Source organism: Microchirus variegatus (genome assembly GCF_963457635.1).
Source record: "Microchirus variegatus genome assembly, chromosome: 9".
NCBI lineage: Eukaryota > Metazoa > Chordata > Actinopteri > Pleuronectiformes > Soleidae > Microchirus > Microchirus variegatus.
The window spans coordinates 14,500,142-14,526,128 of record NC_139810.1 but is presented as its reverse complement, the minus strand read 5'-3'; the positions used below and the strand labels follow the sequence as shown (position 1 = coordinate 14,526,128).

At 40.5% G+C, this 25,987-nt stretch overlaps 1 protein-coding gene across 1 annotated transcript in view; it reads left to right on the top strand.

Annotated features, from left to right (window-relative positions):
* cfap74 (cilia and flagella associated protein 74) overlaps positions 1-25,987 on the top strand; it is a gene marked incomplete at both ends in the record, with an annotated part of 47,141 nt that extends 21,154 nt beyond the window's left edge. The window contains 18 exons of the mRNA XM_083895423.1: positions 5,054-5,182; positions 10,268-10,355; positions 13,601-13,774; positions 14,146-14,279; positions 14,422-14,704; positions 15,429-15,557; positions 15,680-15,786; positions 16,247-16,381; positions 18,118-18,227; positions 18,318-18,373; positions 18,553-18,672; positions 18,859-19,014; positions 19,607-19,745; positions 20,992-21,146; positions 21,289-21,400; positions 23,202-23,326; positions 25,135-25,269; positions 25,883-25,987. Of these exons, the coding sequence (XP_083751549.1) occupies positions 5,054-5,182; positions 10,268-10,355; positions 13,601-13,774; positions 14,146-14,279; positions 14,422-14,704; positions 15,429-15,557; positions 15,680-15,786; positions 16,247-16,381; positions 18,118-18,227; positions 18,318-18,373; positions 18,553-18,672; positions 18,859-19,014; positions 19,607-19,745; positions 20,992-21,146; positions 21,289-21,400; positions 23,202-23,326; positions 25,135-25,269; positions 25,883-25,987 (2,392 nt within the window). The remainder of the gene's footprint in view (positions 1-5,053; positions 5,183-10,267; positions 10,356-13,600; positions 13,775-14,145; positions 14,280-14,421; positions 14,705-15,428; positions 15,558-15,679; positions 15,787-16,246; positions 16,382-18,117; positions 18,228-18,317; positions 18,374-18,552; positions 18,673-18,858; positions 19,015-19,606; positions 19,746-20,991; positions 21,147-21,288; positions 21,401-23,201; positions 23,327-25,134; positions 25,270-25,882) is intronic.

The following is a 25,987-nucleotide window of genomic DNA, read 5'->3' as shown; positions in this document are numbered from 1 at the left end:
ATTGTGTCACATCATGTTGTGGAGGAAGTACATGTGTGGGGGTGGTGTAACTCTGAAAACTGCCATCTGCTGCGCCGGCAAAGCAGCACACGTGACCATGTGACGATGACAGCATCAGTGTGAACAGCAGCTTTGAAGTTGTGAAAAGAAAAGAAATTTAGCTGACACGAGCACACCATGCAATATGTCACTCTTCCTCCAACAGTGTCACAATTTGGCAGGTTTTTTGAGGAAACAATCGGAGAGCTGCTGTTTTCACCACACAGCGTGTCACTTTTCCTTTGAGCGGATGATATCCCACTTAGTTTGTGACAGTTTTTAGGAGAATGTATTATTGAATATGTCCTTTTGACTGCGAGCCAGTGGTTTCCCTCATATGCGACGTGAAATAATTTTTAAGAGGCTTATGAAATGCGCAGTCTTTGACTTTTGCTTGCGAGCCAATGATTAATATACTGAAATATACTGAACTCGCTTGGCAGAGTTGTACTTTTTTTTGGAACGGCGTTTCGTTTTGTATTTTGTTTTTTAATTTCAAACCCTGCTTCACTGGCACCTGCTGGGGGAGTTAAGATTTCCTGCCCAAATTTAGACCACAAACAAACAAAACCGACCAGCTCCCTAAAGCCTTCTGTTCTCAGTTTCTGTTTACTGCATTTCTGATATTCCCTCTGTACCTTGTCTGAATCCAAACCTGTGTCATCTGTTATTTGGCTTGGAATTATAGCAAGATAGATGACTAGCAAAAGGAGCCCTGTTCTTCCAGCTGGTTATTTTGTATCGAGTATAGAGCTGACAGTGCTGCATTGTGTGGGCGTTTGCCTAGAAGCCTCGCTGTGAAGACTTGGTATATCCCTCAAGACTTTGGTGTACGTGTGTATAAGTAAGTAAGTGCAGCCACCTAGCCCTCTCTAAAAAGGGCAGAGGCACTGCTGCAGCTGTGGGCACTCACAGTCCACTTATTCAGCTCTGCATGTGGACTCGACATGTGCGAGATCTCTCTGAAACTGTTAGGCTCTCTAAATGTCAGGGGATTTTTATTTGTCGTCATAGTCAGCCTCAGTTTACTGCAGTTTTTCCCTCATAATTATCTTTAGGCATTTTGTCAGCGATATAGTAACACGAGGAGCTGTGAGGGGCTGTGACATGCAGCAGCGGTTCCCAGTCAAATAAATGTTTCTGTAAGCTTCTTCAAACTAGAGGGGAAATCATGTCATGGTCGTGTTTCAGAGATAAATTTTATTGGGAATAATTGACTAAAATATATAGGGTGTGCGCTCATAGTGTGGAATATCCAGCATGTGGAAATGGTACTTTAAACCAAACTGAGGGGAAAGGCCAAGTTCATTGTCTTACATGTCTTTCACACAATGTTAAATTAATGTCTTTTGAACAGTTTGATGTTCAGTAAAGAGTTTGGACAGTTTAAGGTTGCATATGCTGCCACAGCCTCCACTCGTTTGGGAGTGCTTTATTTTGAAATCTGAATGTAGTTATTTGCCCCCTATAGGAACAAGGACAATGGAGAGGTCAGCCACTGATGCTGGACAATAGGACCTGACTCTCTGTCAGCCTCCTAATTCACCTTAAAGACATGCACCTTAAAGTGACGTTCTATAATACTTTGATGAGGCTAGTAAACAGCATGAAGTTGATTCTTACCTGTAGAATGAAGCTTCATTAACACTTAAAGCGGAACTAGACCGGAAGTTCCTATTAACGCTGTTTTTTTGGTGTGTATCTGCGTCATTACCTTGTTTATGAAGCCCTGACGATTTGAAACAAACAGTTTAGCCATTGCTGAGAAAGTTGTGTTTTATTGTAATCTTGGGGCTCAACGAGATCACTGAAAATCCCGTTATAGTTACGTAAGCAGCGGTTCTCCTGAACAACCGATCGTCCTGCTCCAGGCGGTAGTCCGGGCACATCCGGTTGCGTACATTGAACCGCAGAAGAAGAATAATGTCCGTTGTGGAGGTGTTTCACGAGCAACAGTGTCTTCTGACTCTGGGTCTGACTCCGGTTTAAAGTCATAAAAGGGACTGCGGCGGGGAGTCGTGACGAAGCTATTTTTAAACACTGTTAAAACAATGTTTTGATAATGAGGAGCAGTGCATCCACCGTTCCAGAGGGGGGTGCTGCGCTTCTGAGAACGGATGTGCTGGATAGTACTGGCCAATCACAAGACTCTGTCTGCTGGGGGTGAAAGTTCACTCTGAAATCTCGCAGCAGAAAAACACCGTCAGAAAAGAGGATTTCTATCGGCTCGTTTACAGAAACTAGGAGGTTTTTGACCATAAAAACAAGTTAATATATGTAAGTAGACCTCCATAACTAACATTTATGTGCGACAGGACCACTCTATGTGACCTTTAATTTTAAATTTCTGTTTCACCTTGTTGCCACCTGTCTCCTAACTTTTCACCATTGTTTGTTTTTTCATCAATAGAACTTTGTGAAAGTAAATTACATCAGCTGAAGAGGAGAAGATCAGCTTCCTGGTTACACCAGCATGTGCATGCCCAGTGTACCTGAATGGTCATGTTGTATACATGTATACAACATGACCATTCCAGTTTTTAGGTGTTGTGTGTTGTATGGATGCAGGTTGCTAAAAGTCCAGGCGGAAATGCTCCTCTGGATTCTGACAGTATGGATAGAGCATAATATGGTAATGGTGGTCATCATTACTGTTGCAACAATAAAGTGCAACAGTTGTTTGAACTATCTAACAAAAGACACTGACTTTTGGAATGGTTGTGTTCTTACGATGTTTGATCTTTGTTAAAATCAACTCAACGTTTGACCCCTCTGTTCATTTCGACCTCTGCCATACACCATGAACTTTGTTGTCGTTGATTTTTTGATGTATTTGCTGAAAATAGCAGAATCTGTCATTCTTCTCCACACCAAACTGGGGAAACCTTTATTTATGGACTCTTTACGGCACTGTTTATAAAGGCATTATTGTGTTGAAACAGACAATTCATTACGAAACCATTGCCACAGTTGTGGAAGCGTGTTGTTTTCTCAAGTATTATAAAGTGCTGTGCAACAAAAAGATTCAGTGTACTGGCCCATATAGGGTCATTGAATGGCAATCATATTAGAGATTTCAAATAAAATCTTCCAGATCGATTTTAGATACTCACTCATGAATAACAGAAATGGTAGCATTTGTCTGAACTTCGTAAATCTATGACTATTGAGGTCACATAATCAGCACCACTGTGTTTGTGGATTGCCACAAACTTGGCTGTAAATAATTTAACATCACTCCAGAAACCGGTTACGGGCAAACTTAAAAAAGGATCAGCTAAATGCCCCAGTTAATTAAAATTACCCTAAACGGTTATGTATCCATGAATATTCCCCCAAGAAACATTTGAAGGTTATTATTTGGCTAGAATAAAGAAAGCACTTAATATCCCCCAAGTGTCCCTGAGAGTCCTTGCCTCAGGGAGACAACCATCTGTTTGACCTCATTTAAATTAGGTCGCTTAATTTTCAAAGGGGAATTGAAAGATAAAGTGTGTCTCTGTTTGGCCACAGCTCATTCATTGCTTACCTTTGAGTCACTGAGGATGAAAGCAGACATAACAAAAATGTTATCACTGTATTTGCGCATCACCTGCAGCGTGTTTCTGCTGTCGTTGCTTTATGAAGGTGTGTAAGTGTGGGCTGTGGTTGGACGCGTCGGAGAATCCCCAAGGTGAACAACCATTTATATCACTATCCGAGGCTATAACTGAGGCTCGTAGCCACAGGCACAACCATCTGTTGGAGCTCCTGGAAAATGGGTCACCTCATTTATTAGGACTCGACGCACTGTACGTCACCCCACATAAGGCAATTTCTGTAGGTGTCAGTCAAATACAGTCTTTTTCTTGTCCTTCTCAAAGGATTAGAGTTTTTCTCTGTGATGTCCATCAGGCAAAGCCTCCAGAATATCTGTTTAGTGCTGTTACTCTTACCCGCACCACTTAGTGTCAATGGCAATAATTAATAACCCAAAAGCATGATACATATTATAATGTAAATATAAAGCACAAATAAGTTAATTATTCTTTTTTTGTTTATTCACCTATAGCATACATGGCGATGGATCGAAAATCAGACCTGTTTCACTTCGCAGTCCACTCATATTTATAGTTCATTTTAAGTCTTAACTCCATCAATACAACCAAGCCACACTCTTGAAATAATTTTTTATCTTGTCTTACGTCACATTACATTGTATTCAGTTCGTAGCGAAAGTCTTAAAAAACAAGATTTAAAATAAATAAATACGGCTGATTCAATTCAACTCAAGTAGCTTTACTGGTGTTTACAAAAACTTGTGCAGTGCCCATAGGAATTATGTGCACACCGCAAATCAACTATGCCTTGTAAAGAGATTCTAGCGTGGCTGACAGTCACAAAACAGCTAGTTACGCTAATGCTAATCGTAGCCTCGCTAGGTTACCTTTACAAACGTGTTCGCCAAGTTAGCCGCAAAATAGTAGCATGCTAATGCTAAATAAATATGTGCTTGCGTATTCGTCGTTTCAGTATAACACCATGTTCTGCGGTGAACCGTGTGAAAATGTCTCACCCACCGTGAGGACAGCCTCTTCACTCCCACCTCCCTGCTCCAGACAGCGCTGCTGCTGCTGATGAGCCACTGCCTACTGCCTGGTGTAGCATGATAAATCAGCGAAAGTGCAGCATGATAAATCAATGAAAATTAAAATTACTCCAAAAACTGTGAAAATCAAGGAAGGACACCATCGGGCCATGCTCAACCCATATCCAAAATCTTCGGGCGATCTGACTAATGGTGCTTTATAGCTAGATGTGTTGTTGCCCGTTTCTGTAGTATCTGTGGCACACATGCCTATGTTTATTAACCCTAACCTTACACGAACTCACGTTAATGCCTCTCAACATTTTACAGTGTCCCTGTGCATTATGGTCTGGGTGCTGCTGTATGTCGACGTTACCCTTGTCATAGGTGACTGCATCAGACGAGTTGATATATCACACTAATGAAACCGTATACTTTGTATGTCAGAGCCACCACAGCGCTGAAGGTGACCTTTGAGGTGTGCCCGGAAATGAGGAAACACATGGAGATCGTGCCAAAGACCGGCTACATCCAGGACCAAGCAAGCTTTAATGCTCAACTAAGGTTCCTGCCCAGGTAAGAAAGGACACGCAAAGGGTGTGGCAATAATGGAATCGCTGGAGCATTTATAATCTTGTCTTTGGACTTTCAGCTTGTTAAGATTCTATCAGCCTTCTATGAAAGTCAAAACAGTGTCAGTCTGTCATGTCAAAGGAGACATACTCGACGCACTGAGTCATGTACTGTATTTTAGGTGTGTGTGTGTGTGTGTGTGTGTGTGTGTGTGTGTGTGTGTGTGTGTGTGTGTGTGTGTGTGTGCGTGCGTGCGTGCGTGCGTGCGTGCGTGCGTGCGTGCGTGCGTGCGTGCGTGCGTGCGTGCGTGTGTGCGTGTGTTTTAGTAACATGTATTGGTGAAGTTGCAGCTAAATATAGCTCACCTCACTCTTCCTTTCCAAGTGTGATGGAGAAATGATGTAGCCTTCAGTTAGCATTAAAACTCAAAAATGTTTATTTGTTGTTAATGTTTGTTTATTGTGGGCTACTGTAAAAACACATGTAGAGCTGACTTGGCTCCTTTTATTAATATAAAAGGCTAATTCTGGGCTAATGAAAAACAACAGCTATGAAACTATATGAACTATATGAAAGCGTGGATTCTTACAGAGAAAACACAAGGCAGTGATTTACAGACAGTCCACAGGAAAGAGTCGCTCCACATTACAGCACCTGCACTCTGAGCGCAGGAGCACAAAGGCTTCTGATAATGGTTTCTAATGACTTTGAAGGACATGGTGTAATTCTTTCTACAGTAATAGAGGCTCTATATTTAGATGTAGAGGCAGGAGTTGAGCCGCGGTTTGAATGCCAGGAGAGTCGACCAGGGCCCCCAGGGCAGATGTGAGAGGCGTGTGCAGTATATGAAAACTCAGCGTGGGCGCTCGTATTCCTCTGTCCACCCTCCGCCGTTTTTTAGTTTGCTCCTTTAACAGTTTAGCAACTTTGTGTGTTGATTGCTGAAGTGGATAATGATGAAGACAAAAGTTGGGGGGGGGGGGTGAAATGAACCGATCATGGTTCAGCAGGAGAGAGGGAATGTCAGTAATCTGCCTTCGTGAATCGGCATAGGTTTTAATGCAAGGATTAGTGTACAGCATTACTCGTGCTGCTGCTGATGATGATGATGATGATGATGATGATGATGATGGTGCAACATTCACATGCACTAACACAGCTACAGTCTGTTTCCTAACTCCCTCACTCCCTCCCTTTGTAACACACTTTATCACAATCTCTGTCCCTCTCTCTTTCTCTTGTGTGCTGTCTTCTCCTCTTCTCTCACATACTTGTCTTTTTTTGTCCTCTCACCTCTTTGCTCAACTAAACCTCCCTCTCTTCAGTTTTTTTCCTGTCTCCACGCAAAATTTCCCTTCACTTTTCTTCATCGTTTTCACTCTATACCTCCAACTGCATCTCTTCTGCCTTTCTCTGTGATTCTCAAGCTCTCATCCCTCCATGCATCACGCCCTGATTTTGCTTACATAACCTAAGACACCAGACCCAGTTTTCTGTACTCTCATTTATTCACAACACTGTTGTTCATGAAGAATGTTTCGGTCCTGAGCACTGACCAGAGCAAAAAAAAAAAACTTAAATCCCCTGGACTAAGTTAACCCTTAGAACACAGCCCATTTCAACTGTTTTTCCCCATAACCATGTTAAAACGTACAGTATATACAGAGGTTATCAGAATACAGTGCAATAGAGAAAGAGTGTCTTATATCCTTTTTTTTCCAGCACAACCTATAGGCAATCTGATGAAACATATTTTTCATTTTCACCAACCACAGTATATACACACCTGAGCAAAAAGTACTCAAAATGTTTCAAATCGGAATTTGTGAAATTAGGAAATACGTTGCAGTTCAAAGTTCACTTTTTTTTCTTTTTTTAACAAAAAGAAAGCACCACCAGATCTGTTGTTTTTTTCTGTGTCAAATTCTGTGATCATTGGAATTTGACATGAAGTGATGCGACTTAAAGCTGAGTTTAAATGGGTTAGATACATTTATATATATATATGTATATGTATATATTAGGGGTGGGGGAAAAAATTGATTCACATAGGAATCGCGATTCTAATCATCCACGATTCTGAATCGATTCATAAACTTCAAAAATCGACTTTTGAGTTACTATTTAGAAAAACTACACAAAACACCAGTTTGTGTTATTTGTGTACAGTTTATTTTTGTAACTTCTGGGAGAAAAAGGCAGCTAGCCTCAGCTTTAATTATGCAAGTTATTTTTTGTACAGTAAGTCATTTTTTATTTGTTTTGAATGAATAAATGTTAACTTTTGTCTTAAGTTTGCCTTTGTGTGATCCCATTATCTTACATTATCTTATACAAAGTGTATAGTTTTGATGCCATAATTTGCCTTAACGCACTATGCATTGTATAAATGTTTTCGTATGAATCGAATCGGTTGAATCGAGAATCACGATTTTGAATCTAATCGTGACCCTGAGAATCGGAATCGAATCGTGAGCCACCCAAAGATTCACATCCCTAATATATATATTATATGTATATGTATATACATACACACAGTCAGGGGAGGCACATACAAAGTGTTTAAATTCCTACACCGTTCACTTGATTTGGATGTAAATCCCCTCAAATTAAAGCAGAAAGTGTGCAGTTAAAGCACATCTTGTTTGTTTCATTACAAATTCCATTGTAGTGGTGTATAGAGCCAAAAAGGAAGAGAATTGTGTCGATGTCCCAATATTTATGGACCTGACTGTTTAAACATGCACAAACCGTGGATGTCAGGAAAATGTTCCAGTTCCCGTGTCATCTCTGTCAAGCTTGATCTCTCCTTCCAATCTGTGTCATTTAAAATGGCACTGCCAAGTTTTCCCAGTCCGGATCCTCATTAGCAGCCGTGATTTCACTCACCTTGTCATCCACACACAAACACACACACTCACACTGTTAAATCTCTATTTCCAAGATGACTCATAGCTTTCATTTGTTACACAGGTGTTCACTCCTTGCCTCCTTTCCACATGGCTTTGCTTGCTTCCTGCTCTGGAGGACTGCGCTCAACCTGCCCACACCCTTCACCATCTTTCCTCTTCTTCATCCTTCACTTCCTCCACTTTTATTTGTCACCATGCAGCCCACATATTTCCCTTACATATCTGCAGCATTGTTCCATGCACTACACACTCAGCATCATACTGGATCATAGCCAGTGGTCCACAGGAGTGTGATCCTTTTCAGAGGAGTTCTCCTCACAGCACACTCGCATAGAGACTCAGAACAAAACCATGCAGAGTTTAAATTTTGTTTGACTTCACCTGTTTACCCTGAAATGATGAATTAAGAAGTTGAATTAATGTTACTTGGCATTTCTTAGCCATATGACGTGGCTCACTTTGTCCTGGAATTTTAGCTTCAGAACTGCCTCTATAAAATTCCAATTTAATAGATTTAGCAGTGACTGGAGGAAAGTTTGTGCTTATTTTTGCTGATGACAAGCTCATCATCATCGGCGTAATCTCTGACGAGCAAGCTGTGGGTCCCAGCCTGGCACTTCCGGCTGATAAAAGAGAGATTACAAGGGTGATCTACCACAGATTAAGTGATCGGCTCAGTACCAGTCCTGTCACTGCAAGTTCAATCAATCAAATCTGTGATCTTATTTCATGGCTGCAGTTTTTGCCTGTTCGTCATCGCAATTTTTTTTTAAGGGTGAAGTGAAGTTCAAACTGGACTCCATATAATTCACATCTGGTAAAATTAAGGTTTAGGTGGCTGTCGTCCCCATGATATGGTAAAGATGCACATAGATAAAACTAGATAAAGTACTCCTTTGGCGATATCCACCACGGCTATCTCACTTTTACCACAAGCCTAAAACGACTATTTCCATTTTCTACTCGTGTCAGAAGTGTCATCAAAGACTATGAAGGACAATTACTTTTGGACGAGACTGTGGATAATCTGGCACCAGAGAAAAGGAGCACACAAGTGAATCTACGCAGGACACTGACAAATCTGAAACCCCATCCATCCGCAGAATTCTTCAGAGCATATGGCCTGTCGACGTCCCACCAGGCTTTTCCACTCTGCCCTGCCAAGCTAATTCAAGAGTGACTCTCCAGCAGTGATACTATTAACAGGCGAAACAAGAGTGCTGCTTTAAATACATCCTGTGTGCTCAATGGTCAAGCTGCAGGAGGAAACATTGCTCGTCTTAGAAGCAGAGATTACAACTTGATGTGCGAGCAACAGAACAGAATATTCACAGCAGTTGCATGCAGAATTGAAGCACGAAAACAAAGCTGTCCCTGAATCAGAAGCTGACAGATTTGTTGAAGGCAAGGTTCATTTGTAGTGGTTTAAAAAAAGAAAGAAAAAAAACCACTGACATCTGGAGAGCCTTAAAACCACTGACATTTAGAGTATTAGCTCTCGAGCCTTCAACCAGCATTAAGACAGAGAAGACGGCTGGTAAAACAGAAAGGAGAAGGAACGCAAGGACAAGCGGGGGAAAGGGAGAAGGATGCTGGGAAAAGAGAGGAGGAAGTGAGAGATGGGGGTGGATCTGAGCCACAAATTGCATTTGACATTTGACCAGTGTTTACATGATAATGTAACGATACATATATTTAGTGTATGTATGCTGTGTGTGTCATCACAACAGCAGCTCCCTCACACTGGAGAATACTGAGGGACTGGAATTTTACATAAGCCTGTGCATGACTACTGGTCCTCTTTGAATCATACTTACGTCTCCCATCACCATGGCTACAACCTACACTAGTGTGGAGGCGCACTCTACATCTCTCTCCTGCTTTCCCTGGCGAGCCGATCCTACAGTCGTGGGTTAAAGTAAAGTAATGGGTCTTCAGGGTCTGCCTCTTTATCTTTCTTTGAAAAGCTCGACAGAGGCTCATAGCTTTTGACTGCCTGGATCTGATGTGCCGGAAAAAGAAACAATTAGCAACCTAGAATTACTCATGGTTGTTGTCAACGTTTAATTGGTGTCTTTGATCTCTTTGTGATGTGAGGATGAAGCCGTGTTCTCTCGCACTTACTTGAACACCTGCCTCTTCTTTCTTCTCCCTCTTCTCTTCACCTCTCTTACAGACTCTCCCTATCCAAAGATGCCAAGACGTGTTTTGACAGTGATACAGGAGTCCTGGAGGTTCCAGCAGAAGTGCAAGTAGCAGGCCAGGTTTGGGTCATACATTCTATACATTTCATTGTATTTTCAGGTTATTAGATGTATGTGCAACAGCATCGTCATCCTACAATGCAGGGCTCATGTCCTACATTGTCCCCAGAAACAGAAACACACAGTCACAGAGGGTTAACCTATTTCACTGGTAACAAGCTAAAATTATCCCCCACCTCCCAAGCCTGATTCCTCCATGGGCATCAATAAGCCAAGCATAAAGGTCATTCCACATTGTTTTACTGAAAATGACTCCAGAAGCTGAGAGGCTGGCAGGAATCATGCTGTAAGTTTTTAGTATGTGTTATTCTCTTATCCCATTGAGGCTATGTAATGTGTAAACATTATTATATTTCTGTTTTTTTATATATATATATATATATATATATATATATATATACCTGCAAGTCAAGCTTTTACTAAATTGGGAACGCTATTTAATAGTGCCTTCGTTATAACATATATTATCATATGTATTATATCACTAAACTGGAAGTAAAGGTTGTCTTAGGTTGATTATTATTGATTGGCATCAAACTCTTATAGTATTAAAAATATCCGTAAAAAATATCAGGTTGTAAAAGGTCCAGTGATTGTGTGTGTATACGTTTTATTTGGCAGAAATTGAAGATAAAATAATTATACAAGTCACCTTATTATATAATTTGCTGTATAAATAAGGCTTCTAGCCGTACAGAGGTCACCATATTTTTATAATAGTGAGGGGATATCCAGCTAAAACATGGAGCTTTACCAATTAATGTTTTGCTGAATTTTATACACTGTACCTTAATGTAAAAGTTCATCACAGCTCGTGGGGGACATTTAGTCAATTGTCCTTTACCCATGCTGCTAAGGACAAGCAGACAGTGTCAATAACACTTTTTAGAAGTCTGTAATCAAGCTGCAAAATTGACAACAGTGGTGTCAAACAGTTTGTTTCCAACTGCAACAAATAAAGCAATTTGAATTTACACCGTCATATCATGCATTTGCCATTGAAAATGTCAAATTTAATCAAAGCAGATATACATACTGTATTTTCCCCAAAAAGTGCTTCAACCGCTGCAGAACAATACACAATACAATATTGCATTTGTCCTAAAACACAGTGAATTGTAGAAAAAAAGTAAGAGTAAAGTGATGGTGTTTATCAAGAATCATGATGTGTGGAGGACACTTCTCGGTCGATAGTCAACCTCCTTTCCAAAGGTGCATATAAAAAATATCCTGTTCAAGGGAAAATTTGGATGTTGAAATATTAAAAAGATCAGGTTTGATGTCAAATGAAAATGCTGACAGCATCCAAATTCCTTCAATTTATCAGCAGCAGCTATTATTAAAATACACATCAGCTGCTTAAACATTTGCATTGCACTGATGCCAGTACTCTCTCTCTCACTAAATCTAAATCTGGTCCGGCTTCTTGCCATTTCTTCACCTTCCTCTCTCACTGTCTCTCTCTCTGTCTCTGTTGGGGACAAGGGGAGGAGAGGTTTGTGGGGGACGGGGAGTCTAATGAGGAGCCAAAAAAAGGGCCAGGATGCTCCTGTAGAGCACCAAAGCTGTTGCCTCCACCCAAGACTGGGCTCCTGGCATTAAACCATCACCATGCACACACATACACATACAACAGTGTGTGCGTGCATGCGTGTGTGTGTAGCCAGCAGCCAAGAAAGCAATTGTGCAGACAACAGTAAACAAGGTCATCTGCTGAGCACTGACTTGGCTTAAGAGGATGACATTTTGAGAAAGTGCTTCTCTCCCAAAATCCTTGGTATACTTTGATTTACATAAATATATATATATATATATATTTTACTCAAAGGAAGTTAAAGGTGTGTAAAAACTGATTGTTGGTTAATGTTGAGACTGCACAAACGAGGACTCCTCCGCTCGCCCCTCCCTTTCCCAAACGAGTAAGGCAACAACAGTGACCTTCACACATCAGAGAGAAGAAAAGTTTGTTTTAATCGCCATTCTGTCCGTTTCTGTGATTGTACATTGTAATGTATACTTATTTCGAATAATAGTTTATTCGCGTATGTGCATGCTCAACGGGCTTATCGGGTTTTAGTGTAGCAGTGCTACAGCGCCACGTACAGGCCTGGCATATGTACAACAGGGTTGTGTCGTGTTTATGGAAAACTTTTTTCCAAACGACAGAGAAAAAGATAGGTTTCATTCCGTTTGTGTGTGGATATAATCTAATGGCGGGTTTCCACCGGCTTGCCTCGGCACGGCACGGTTAAGTTGTAGCATAGTACCTGGTACCAGGTACTTTTCTTTTAGTACCTGCTCTGGCGAGGTGAGTAGATACTGCCAGCCACTGATTGGTCAGAGTACCGTCACAGGAAGAGATGTCCGACACAAGATTCAAGCCGAACAGTGCGGAACTGTAGATCAGTTAATCAGTTGTCTTCTTTGAGTGGTGACTTGCACTGACCTGTGTGGGTACTGGCGGACTTTTCTATAACCTCAAGCAGGTTTCCATGGTAAACGTCTTCTTCATTGTCTCTGCACTGGATAGTGTTGTACTACAGGGAACATGCCCTTATGCTCCATGTGGAATAAAGCTGGAGGTGTGCACGAATTTGCCCGTGGAGAGTCCACGCACAAAATTAAGATTAATTTGGCAATGCTGACCCAAGTAGATCTCTGTGCACACGTGGACGCAGAAAGTATGACCCAGCCTTAAGGCTATGAAGTGATTATATACAATATATATTCTATTTCTGCCAATAAAACCCAACTAAAAGTTACACACTGGGCCTTTAGAGGGATATAGTTGATGAAATTCATCAAAAACAGCTTCACATTTTGCAGTATGAACACACACTCTGTAGTTCATCTTACTTGAAGCCTACACAACACACACCACTTCATGATGAACGATGATGTTTTAAACATTACATTTAACTTCAACTTTTAATTAATTCATAAAATGTCTCTGTTGTGAGGATGTAGGAAACATCAGCTCCTGATGTCAGTTCCCTCTCTGAATGTTGTTGCTGTCTTTCTTTTCTTTTGTGCTTATATGAAAAGGAACTATTTTAGGATTTATTAGAATGTCATACCAGTGCACAACTGTTCTGCTGGGGCAATTTGTGTTTTATAAATACGAATCAAAGCATCATGATGTTTTACAGACATGTTTACAGTCTTATGTCGGCTGGATAAAACACAAGAGAAAACTAGATCGAATGTGGAACTGTTGTACAAATGCTTTGTGTTGGTGTGTTCAGGTGCAGCCAGTCCATTTAACAGTCCACGCGGTGGTGACCTCCTCTGACCTGCAGTTTAATAGCACTGAGGTGGACTTTGGCCACTGTTCCATTTTCGAGTCAGTCAAGAGCAGCGTTCGCCTGACCAACATGTCCCTACTGCCTCAGGACTTTGGCTTCTTGGACGTCCCCGAGGTATGTCAAGTGGTCTTACATCCTCATGGCAGTGCATCACCAGTGTGCCACGTCTATAATAAAGTTAAACATAAATTCTTGTTCTGGAAAAAAAAAATTATAACCTGGGTTTCTAACATCACACTTTGTAAATAACATGATTATTGGTAACAGGATAAAATATTTGAATTTTCAAACTTATCTGTTTACTTTGATTTTGTGTTGCCCAGAGGTTTTGTCGAGTTTTGGCAGCTCTGCCTCTTTATGTAATTCAGACAGCTGAAGTATGAAGTTATTAAGTTTAGCAGCTGTGAGGTAAAATCCCATTGGATTACAATAATGGCTTTTTGAGCACTTAGTGTTGTTTTTGTTTTTGTTCTCCCTGATTACAGTTCATTGAGGTCCAGCCCAATGATGGCTTTGGTACTCTGCTCCCACAAGAAACTCTGCAGATTGATCTGATTTTCAGTCCCAGCAAGGTCAAAGACTACAATTTCCAGCTCCACTGCAAGTCTGGAATCAACAGGTTTGCCTTCATTTTGTGTAGATTTAATATCACCATCATGACAGGACATTGGCAGATAGAAAAATGAACTCTAATTTGATTTGTGTCTGGTATAATGCTGCAATATTCATTCTTAACACAATGTACTTTCCTCTGCTGTTAGAGATTTCCTGCTGTCTTGCCGAGCAGTGGGCGTCCGCCCTCCACTGGAACTTTCCCATTCACTGGTAAAGTTTGGGGCCACAGCGTTAGGGGATCACTCCACCGCTGTACTTTACCTGATTAACCCTCACACCAGCCGGAACCAGTCCAAACCACCAGTCACAGCAGTGGCCAAGGACGCTTTGACACCCTCTGTAGTACCCCGGCTGTTCTCCTTCATTCTTCCCAAGAAGTGTTTACACGTCAGCATCGCCCCGGCCACAGGACGCCTGCTCCCAGGTGAGGTGAGTAAAACACTCTGGAGTTTGAAGGGCCACTCCACCAATTTCACAAATAAAACGCAGATTCTTGTGAGGAGTGAGAATAGCTGTTTTTTTGTCTCTTGTCTTGTTAGTGGGGCTTTAATCATGGTCTTTATGGTCTCCTTATGTTTTTCTTTTCATACTCCTGTCACAAAAAAGCAAGCAGATCTCAAAGGAAAACCCGTTTTAGTCAGTAGAGATGCACACAACTGCATTCAAACAAGGAACCACCAAAACCTGAAGACTTTATAGTGTAATGGTGCCCTCTACTGGCCAACCAATGGAAGTGAACACTGTCTATGTGAGGACAGTCGCACAATACAAATAACACTGAATCTTAATTTGATACTATATTAAATTAAAGAGAGTTTGAATATTAATGCAGTTTATTGCAGTTTATTGAAGCCTCATAAACTATTTATAGAAAAGAATAATATATTCTTCACAATTTAATAATAAAGACCCACTGGCAGAAAATCAAATAAATACTTTGCAATTGTACAACAGAGAGATTATTATGTTTCAAGTATCAATCCGCTTCAATTGTTCTCACTAGATCAACCCCAAAGAATAAAACTCTTTAATTTTCAAATATGGATTAGAGCTCAGATTAAAAACTGTGCTTGTGTGGAAGAATTCTACAATTTGAATATGTGTTTGTGTGAGTAATATTAACAGATATTAACACCATTTCTCCTCTTACCAGAAATGCCTGATTCAGGTGACTTTCAGACCGAGGCTGTTGGAGCAAGAAATCAAACAAGAAGTGATACGTCTTCACCAACAAGCCAGGTTACTCCGTGAGAAGGAGTTGAATATGATAAAAGAACAGGAGGTATTACTCCATACACACATGTGTGTTTTTTTCCCTCTGTCACAACCATATTAGGCGATACATGCTACATTTGTGGAACTGTAGATAAATCTATCAGCTATGTTATGTGTGTGCGTGCTAAGGCTAAGGACATCAAGAAGAAAAAAACATCTGCGAAACGCAAGATGTCAGACGAACAAACCACATGTGAACGCATCGAATCACCAAAACCTGACGACATACAGCAAGGGTAAGATGTCCTGTTTTTTATTATTATCATTCCTCACTTTGTGTTAAAATGCATTTGAGACGCATGAAATATACATTTATGCATAAATATTATATTGCCAAAATATCAAAGATTAGTACTGCAAAAAGAGAGTGACTTATTCTTTTGGAAATCTCTCTCAAATTCTCCCTGACGTCCTGTCTCTGTAAGTAGGCTATGCCCAATTAATGACTTGGTCCAACAACACTGAAATATAAATTACACACAAAGCTTTTACTTGTACATTCTCTCTTCTTCCAATTCTAAAGTGGATTTTCCTCAGCGTTCCTCACTTCTTTGGGTTTGCAGAGATCATGCCATACATACTGTAGTGTCTCAGAGGAGCCGCTATGATCTTGACGGAGCTGGAAAACCTTGATGAAAAGTTTAACAAGCGGTTTGTTGTTTTATTTAAATGTGTGGGGTCTTGTACTTCTTCTAGGTCGGAGCAGTATGAGAAGGCCAGGGATTCTCTGCTCTACTCCTTTACTCCACGCTACAACGAGTACATCATACCCTGCTTTATATCAGACGGAGACCCGCCTGAGGAAGACAGACAAGCCCAGCCCACATGGAGGTAACACAGACTCAGCCTACTCATAATTCACCTGCACTTGGCCACGAAATAGTCTGGTTTTGACAAAAATACCAAACATTTTCTGTAAAAAACCCTTTAACACATAAGCCTCAAAAAGTATAAAAAAAATATTTATATAATATAACATTTGTTTGAGTCTTTTGTCTCTATGTCCAAAAAAAGGCCAAAAAAATGGAAACTATGGACAACTATGTTTTTTTCCAACCCTCTCCTGTAAGGTGACAAAGACGCTGATTTGCAGGTGTCCTGCAACAGCGCGAGGGAAAATTACCATAAAATAACCACATGGTGGCTTTGACTGGTAATTTCTCCGCTTTCAGAAACAGTTGGAGTTTTTATGATACCACAAACTGTCACGTAATTACGGTAATGCAAATGTGTCTTCTGTGATACGCTTGGTGTTAAAGGGTTAACACTGCAGTCAGTAGTGTCTTCTTTTGGCTATTTTCCTGCCGATTGGTGCTGTCAATGTATTTATGTATTTATTCAACGACAAACAGCTTCACCTAAAAATCAGAGAAAACTACTTCTTTGCGGAGTTATGGCCCCTGATTGGATAAAATGTTGTAGGAGAGCAGAAAATGTTGTTCTTCAGAAAATGAGGCTGAAGGGCTATAGTTAGTACATTTTATATTTAAATTAATGTCCATCCCACTCGAGCCATTGTCAAATGAGTTCCACACATTTCTGATTAAACCTACATTCCTGCTCTGTACACAGGAAATTATTTGTTTTCAAGACTGATGGAAGCACACGGTGAGGTCTTATGAGAGTAACTACCGGTTCCAATATGGCTGAAAATGTCAAGAAGCGCCCACTAAAGAAGGTTTCAGAAGTAGATTTTACTGTGAAAACCTGGATAAATGCCTCTTGCATTTGAGTAGCAGAGGGGTGAGGGTGGTGCGAGGTCGCCCAGGTGTACGTCATGTAGAGTGCAGCTTTAATTCTGTGGTTCAGTGGTACATTTTGCCTCTCTTCTTATATAAAAAAAAGTCTGCGGTTACATGTCCACCAGCAGCATGAGCTGAGATGTTTGCTGCCAGGCTCATACTTTATTTAACAACGGAGAATATCTGCTGTAGTGGAAACATCAATCCAATCACTTTAACACTCACATTTGTGAAACACAGTGATTCTTTTTGTGCTTCTGACTAAATCCTGTAATTTATTTTGTAAGAAATTGTTTTGTGCATTTAGCATTGGATGGGATAGTCGGCATGAAACGGGGGAGGAGTGTGGAGTAAACGTGTTGCAAATAACAGCAGGTGGAATATATCTCTGCTGAGGCTCATGGGGAATCCAGCTCTACCAAACTGAAATCCCATAAACTCTAAGATGAACTGGGTGATGGACACCACACCTGAGAATGTGTTGACAGCAATAATGTGAACTTTCTATTTCACTTATTTATGCAAATTATGATGACATTCAAACTGGTTGGCCACTCCCTCCAATCTTCTAAATGCCCATGCTTCTTGTAGCACGTTTACTTTTAATTATATCTTTATATTTCCATGTCATGTTCACCAAATTATGTTCCCAACATATTTGACAAAGTTAAACTTGATTTAAAATGATTTGTACTCAAATCAGCCGATCTGTGTCCTTCTGGATCAGTCAGTGCCAAATTAGCCATCATTCTCCTGACTCAAAAGTGTTTGAACGAAGTATCAGCCATTACCCACAATCCTTAGACGTGTCTAATGTCACTTCAGTCCCTTCAACTCGCTCTACTTGAAGCTGCAGTGTCCGGCTGTCCGGCCCGCTCTCATGGTGGCGTCCAACAATGCTCAAACTATGGTAGACTTCCATCAGGTGTCAGTGGGTGAGTCGTTCTGAACGTTTGTGTGGTTCTTCACATACGCGAAATGTTTATATCTGTGTACACGGCTCACTGTGTGCGTGTCCTCTGCAGGTGAGACAGTGATAAAGAAGTTTACAGTTCAGAACATTTCAGAGGAATCATTGGAGGTATCCTTTCTACAGAACTAATGGTCAAATGATGTCACCGTCAGTGAAAAGACATTCAACATCTGCTAATTCATTTACACATGTGCCTAATCTTAATCCATAGTCCTATCATTGACCTCAACATGTATAAGAAATAAATAGATATTTTTTTGCACTGTTTTTCTTTGACCTTTTGTAAGCTGAGGACATCAGTGCTGGATACACTGGGTCCATTTTCCCTCCTCAATGCCCTCAGAGTCATAAAACCTGGAGGAAAACGCACTCTGGTTCTGGCCTTCAGTCCTGCTGAGGAGAAGAAGGTGGGTTGGTATTGATTTTGAAGCGCTGGGTTATTGTTGTTCGATCCTACAGTAATGTTGAGTCGCACTTTTCCACCATCATGTCACGACAAGGCTAAACGCTGCTCCTCAGTCAGTTGGTGAATGTTTTAACACACCTCTTATATGGATGAACATTGTTCAATGACCTCCTCCATTATTCTCTAGCACTGTGAGATTCTGGAGATCAACACCGCTAAAATGAGCCTGGAGTTGACTCTGTGTGGGGAGGGCGTGTTCCCCACTGTCACGTCGTCTCACCCTGGAGGACTTCTTGACTTTGGCTATGTGTTTGAGAAGGACAGGACCTCACAGGTCGTACAGGTCAGTCAAGAGTGTGCGAATCAGCAAAGGACAAGATTATATCTAGACTCTTAGGAATAAAAGTGCTAAATAGAACCATTTAAGGTTCTTCGGCTTGTCCTCATAGGAGAACCATTTTTGGCTCCAAGTAGAACCTTTTTATAAAGGTTCCACCTGGAACCCTTTTGAGGGTTCCACCAAAAACCCTTTACCCTTTTTCTCTGGATCAAAATGGTTCTTACTGGAACCATTAGTGTTACCAAGAACCCTTGAAAAACCCTTTCTTCTGGAAAGGGTTTTTCAGAAGGAAATGGTTCCAGGTAGAACCTCAGCCCTTGTAGAATGACACTCTTTGGAACCCTTGTTTCTAAGAGTGTATAAAATATGGGTGTAAGTCTCTTTTGGGGTTCAATAAAAGTTTGAAAACGCGTGTGAGCCTATTGCTTTTTCTGTTATTGGCACATTTGTGTTAAATGATCTTGCTTTATGTTTTAACCAGAATGAAGATATTAATTCATGTATTCATTCAAGTTTGTGAAGGAGACAAATCCCACATCTTTGTTGACTGTTATTATGAGCTGACTGCATTGATTAAGCCCAGATTTGGTTGCAGTTGCAGAACAGCTCGGTGGTAGAAGTGGGTTTCAGGACGCTGTTGGCCAGTATGTCTCTATCCAGACCTCAGGATGGAGTCGATACTGTGGACATCCTGCTGGGCAATTACACAGACTCTCAGGTCCAGCCTACTATAGGTAAGTTATGATAATAATCATTGCAGCCAGTTCACCAGGGACTCTTTGAAACTGCTCCCAAAATGATATGACATAACAGATATGACCCCGTTCAGTACTGGTGTTTACATCCATACTGAGTGATATGAGCACAGGCAGATCATGCTCAGTACAGGTCTCAACACTTCCAATGCATCTTGAATGTGTGGCATGCAGCCACATTCCTGAGCTTACATGAATCTAATCTGTCCTCGGGAGAGATTAGAGACTGCCTCCTCAGGTGATGTTGTCTGATTTTGATTAATTTACCACAATAGTAACATCTGATTTCTTTTTTCTAATGGTTAAAACTTCATGCTACAGCAGCATAAGTAAAGCTTGATTCACTCTCTCTTTTTTAATCTCTTGCTTTCTGTCACACACACACACACAATCTGTAAACTCATTAAAAAAATATAATTTTGTTTTTGCACACAGTCATGACGTCAGTGTATATTTGAATGAAGAACGGGGACGTTAGATCTGATCTGATGTGCTCACAGGGGACACATCCATGTCAGGTGTGGATAGTTGTATTTACAGCTGTCCACATGCAATCGGATCACTGAAGACAGATTTTAACCCTTTAACACAAGCTTCTAAATGTCCGTCTTGACTTTTTTTTGCTTATTTTAACCATGAAAGGGCCAGAGAATGTCATGTGAGTAAGTGCGTTTGAATAACTTTCAATATCTGGCAGTTATTTACAATTTACTGCATGTTAAAATTGTGTTTTAACAATTTAAAATGAAGTTTCATTGAGGAAAAAAAACATGTAGTTGTACACAAACACCAGATTTTGTGTTAAATTTGAAAAGTAATTTAAATTTAAAATTACATTTGTTCAAGTTTTCATCCACAAACAAGCCAAAAATAATGGAAACTATGCACAGGCGTTTTTCCAACTCTTTCCACAAAGATGCTGATTCGCCGGCTTCCTGCAACAGCGTGAGTGAAATTACCGTAATAACCACATGTTGGCTTTGATGTGCAACTTCTCAGCTTTCAGAAACCGTTTCAATTTGTCCGGTAGCACAAATTATCACGTAATAGCAGTAATGCAAATGTGTCATCTGCGATACGCTCGGTGTTAAAGGGTTAATACCAGGTCTGAACGACGATTGCACATTTGAATGTTGAGGTACCTCGTTGAGTCTGTGGTGCAAAATTCAGAATCAGGACCACTGAGATACTTAATACTTTGTGTACATACTTTGTATCCTTTCAGGAACTCAGAACTACAGTGGGCTCAGCGTGTTCAGCGTAGTGCCAGGAGAGGGCAGCATTGCTCCAGGACAGAGTCAAGACGTCACTATCACCTTTCAGCCTGACCATCCGTCTGTCAACTATTCTGACAAACTCACCATTGAGCTAATGAATAAGGTCAGCTTTCTTTTCTCAACCTGACCTTGGCCATCCTCACCGTTTGTAAAAGTCATCACGCGCCCCAGGCTCACACTGTCCTCACCTGTGTGTCCTCTGTTGTCTTTAATGATGTTACATGCTCTGTGTTTCTGTCTCTCAGAGTAAAGTGTGTGAGATGGATCTGAAGGGTGCGGGCTCTTCACAACACATGTATTTACGCGGAGGAGACGTGCTAAGTGTGCCCATTGAATCTCTTCTCCCTCCACTCCCAGGTACAGACGCAGACACCTCCAGCTTATCTTATTTCTTTATTTTCTCTTTTATTTTATGCGTTTAATTGACAAGGACAGGGTGCAGCTTCTGTTGTCATTGGACAGGAAGGAGTCAAAGATCAAACAACAGTCCATCACAACATACATCAACTCTTCCTGTTTTCTAACATCATATTTTACTGAACAGACATTATTCTAGATTCAGCTTTTTCCTCTAAGATACTGAGCAACTCTGAGGCAGAGAGGATAAAAACATGACTCCACACACATGCCACGATTCATGCAAGCATGTGCAGCATATGTGAAGTAATTTTTAGTAATTGCAGCATGCGCTCGGCCTGTGTGCTTGTCACCAGCAGCAGTCGAATCATATTTCACTGCAAAATCCAGGAGAGGCACACCTGCTTCTTCAGTGTACAGTGATTAGAGTTGCTGAAGTCTGTTTTCAAGAAAGATGTTATTACAGGAGAATGTGTTTTATGTGTTCATCTCCTCTACTCTACACCTTTCATACACCTTTATATACCATTTATTCACCTTTCTTACACCTTTCATAGACCTTTCATACACTGTTCATACACCTTTTATACACATTATTAATATACCTTTCTTACACTTTTATACACCTTTCTTACACCTTCATACACCGTTCTTACACCTTTCATACACCTTTTATACACCGTTCTTACACCTTTCATGCACCTTTATACACCTTTATACACCTTCATTCACCTTTTATACACCGTTCTTACACCTTTCATGCACCTTAATACACCTTCATACACCTTTTATACACCGTTCTTACACCTTTTATACACCTTTATACACCGTTCTTACACCTTTCATGCACCTTTATACACCTTTATACACCTTCATACACCTTTTATACACCGTTCTTACACCTTTTATACACCTTTATACACCGTTCTTACACCTTTCATGCACCTTTATACACCTTTATACACCTTTATATACCTTCATACACCTTTTACACCTTTATACACATTTTACACCTTTTACACCTTTCAGCTCAGATTTTAAAGTGTTTTTTTGTCGTTTCATTTCTATGTGATGCTGTAAATTTCGCTTTACAACTTGCTTCTGTTGTGGAAAACATCACACTGAACATTAGATGGAAATATGCTATTGCAGTTCATTTAAATGTATAGTTTATGAACTGCTATGGCTATAAGGCTCCTTCTACTTAGCTACTTACTTCTCAGCTTAGCATAGCAGCGGAGAAAACTTAATGAAAGCCCACAGCTAAGCCGAATTACAAGTTCAACGATTTGTGGCTCCAATTTTCCTTCATGTCTTTTGTACTTTTTTGCCAGTATGGATTTGAAATGGGTCTTAAATTGTATTCATTATGGTCTTTAAAAAGTCTTAAATTTGACTTGTTGAGACCTGCAGAGACCCTGATTAATCATAGGACCAGTATTTTCTCATAATATGCTGTGCTTACTTTAACGTAAAAATATTACGTAAATATCATATATATCATTAAGGTGTGACTAAGAAAGTGACACCATATTTTATGAGACTATTTCAATACTTCGTCATTTAGATTTTTCTGCCATTTTTACACTGTAATACCTTCAAGGCCCAGTAGTGGGCTGCATCTCACACTTTGGGAAACACTGACAAATGTATTTATTCAACATCTTATCTAAATGCCAAATGAACAGTGCCAGAAAGTTCTATTGATTATCATCGTGTGTGTTAAAAGTTGAGTGAAAACTCATTTAAGTTCTAATAAATGGGAACAAGGTGTTGCCCTGACCTTCTCTCTTTCCAGCAGCATCAGGGGAGAAGGGCATCCCTGTACTGGTGACCTTGTGTGCTCGCTCCAGCGGGGGTGCTGTCATACCTGCAGTGAGGGAGCTGCAGGTGGGATGTGTTTGTTCCACACAGCACAGTAAGAAGGTACTGAGGCTGCAGCAGGACCGACACAGGCAATAGGTTCACACACACATCCACAGCAAACAAACAGGTGCAGCGATGCATTGTGGGTTAGACAGCGATGAAGATCGAACATTTCCACAATTTAAAGTGTGTCTCACTTTGTTGTCATACGTACGGATGGACGTCCATTCGCTCTGCTGTACGAACATGGCAGCACAAAATGGCGGCCTCTGTAAAGCAAGGCCCTTGGCTAGAGTTCATATTCAAGGCTTTTTTCTAATTGTGCGTTCCAGTTGTAGTTGGATTCTTAGAAAGTCAGCGCAATCTCTTCTGTCTGATTAGTTTGACAGTAAATCAGTGGTACAGATAGTACTGCTCAGGTTTTATCTGTGGACATTGTTACTACGCTGCGTATGCAGAATACTGTGTAGAGCATTGGTATCGATGGCTAGCCCAGAATACATTGGCATCCATGTCTTTTTCCGACTTCTCAGTTGGAATGCAGTTAACTCTAATGCTGCTTTTCCACTATACTGTTGGTGCATGGCTCGGCACGGCACAGCTTGACTTTGCTTGTTTGTTTTCTTTACCTGGTACCTGGTTTGTTTTTTTTAGTACCTGCTCTGATGAAGTTCTAAGGGAGCTGAGCTGATACTAAAATGTGACCTCAACAGACGTCGGCTGGCCACTGATTGGTCGTGAGCCACTGATCTGACACAAGAATTGTGCCAAACTGTACATCACTTAAAAAATCCTGAAAACATGCGTTAATCTCCAGCATTTGGCAAATGAAATGTCTATATTTAACAGAGGAATCTGGTGTATTTAGCGACAGCACTGCTGAAAGCCTGAGCTGAATCACAACCCAAATTCAGTGGTATTTCAATTCAGTGACCGTGTCAGACGGAGTCTGTGCTCCGGTCATGCAGTAAGTACTGGACAATTCTGTGAACAAATCCTTTTAATCAACTGATTCTAATGATTCAGTTACACCGAAAACAAAAGTCACTAGTTTGTGTTTGTGTCTCGTATAAAAGCACGGCATTTTCATGCAGCCCTGATGTGAAGTGCTTCTATAGTGATGGAAAACGACCCAAAACCGTGTAGAGTTGAGCCGAGCCGTGAAACTGTATAAAGGAAAAGAGCCGCGCCGCGTCACTCACAGTTCCAACTGGTAAATGGAATGAACCATTGGGCTTCAACAAATTAATTTTTATTTCAAAAGTGATTAGAAACTTCTAGTACAGAAGTACAGTGTCATTTCTGTGTTAAAATGTTACCCACTAGAACTTTAAACCTTAGTGCCACAGGTGCACCCTTGATAAATTGCTGTGGGAATAATACACAACTCCTTATATGGACGTCCTGGGGGGGGGGGGGGTGTTTATAGGTCAGTTGTGTCTTCTTATGTGTTGTTGAGTCAGTTATGATTAATTTCATATCGCATTTTTAGTAGTGATATAAAGTAGCAATAAGTGTGCAGAAGTCACAAAAATAGACTGTTTTTCTTTTATTTTTGTTCATAAAAATGAGCCAAGTGAGATTTGAACTGTGACATATTTCCAAATTTCACAAATTCAACCTGATTTGAGTACTTTTTGCTCAGGTGTGTAATAGTTATATAGTTGGTGAAAATGAAGAAAATCAGATTGCCTATAGGTTGTGCTGAAAAAAGGATATAAGACGCTCTAAAGTATATTGCACATTCTTCTAGCCGAAATGCTCTGTGGTCTAAGGGCTAATATTATTTAATATCACTATTATTAGCTGGGAATGCATGAGCAAGCATTTCTAACAGCTTTCTCAGCCTTTTCTCTTTTTTCTCCTAGAGTGGTGAGTTTTCCTGGGATGATGTGGGCGCCCTCCAGGAACAAGGCTTCAGTGTGGAGCCAAGCAAAGGTGCTGTGGATTCAGGCCAGAAGTGCACCATCACAGTCACGTGGACGCCTCAGAGTGGATACAAGGTGAGGAAGAGATGCTGCTCTTTTGAATGTCAGTTATCTTTTATGAAAAAAAGGTCACACTGACAATGCACGTTTCCACGAAACAAAAACAAATAAGCAACTGCATCTCAGTTGCAGATACGTCAGCACAGAATCCACAGAGAAGCTTTTTTTTTCCAAGGTGTAGGGAAATAAGTGCCTTCATTTACTTTGTTAAATGTATTTTGCTCTCATCAAACTCTATTATACGGAAGAGTATAAGGGCCACATGTGGAAGAAAAAAACAGCATGAATTCTGACTTTTTCTTTAATCTCACTTTTTTCTCAGAATTAATATTGTTTTATTATTGTTTTCTTTCTTTCAACCTGTGGCTCTAATACTCAGTGATGTTCCCAAAATGATTAAGACTCAGATTAAGGGTCATTAAAAAATATTCACAATGTTACAAAGTGTGCCGACATTTTCTGTCTAGTAATTCTTTTACAAAAGGAGAAACTGTTCTTAACTGGAAAAGTGTCATTATCTGGAGAGAGTGCATTAGTCAGTTATAACTTAAGACTTAAAATTTCCCAAAACATATGATTGTAATTGGTGTCTTCTGTGTTCTACAAAAATTGTGTGTGTGTGTTTCAGCCCTATGATGTAGTGCAGACATGTGTGTCCCTGTCCCTGAAGGGAGATGAGAGGTACGTTTACAAAGTCACCTTGATGGCTTTGGTCTCCTACTCTGCGGAGTGA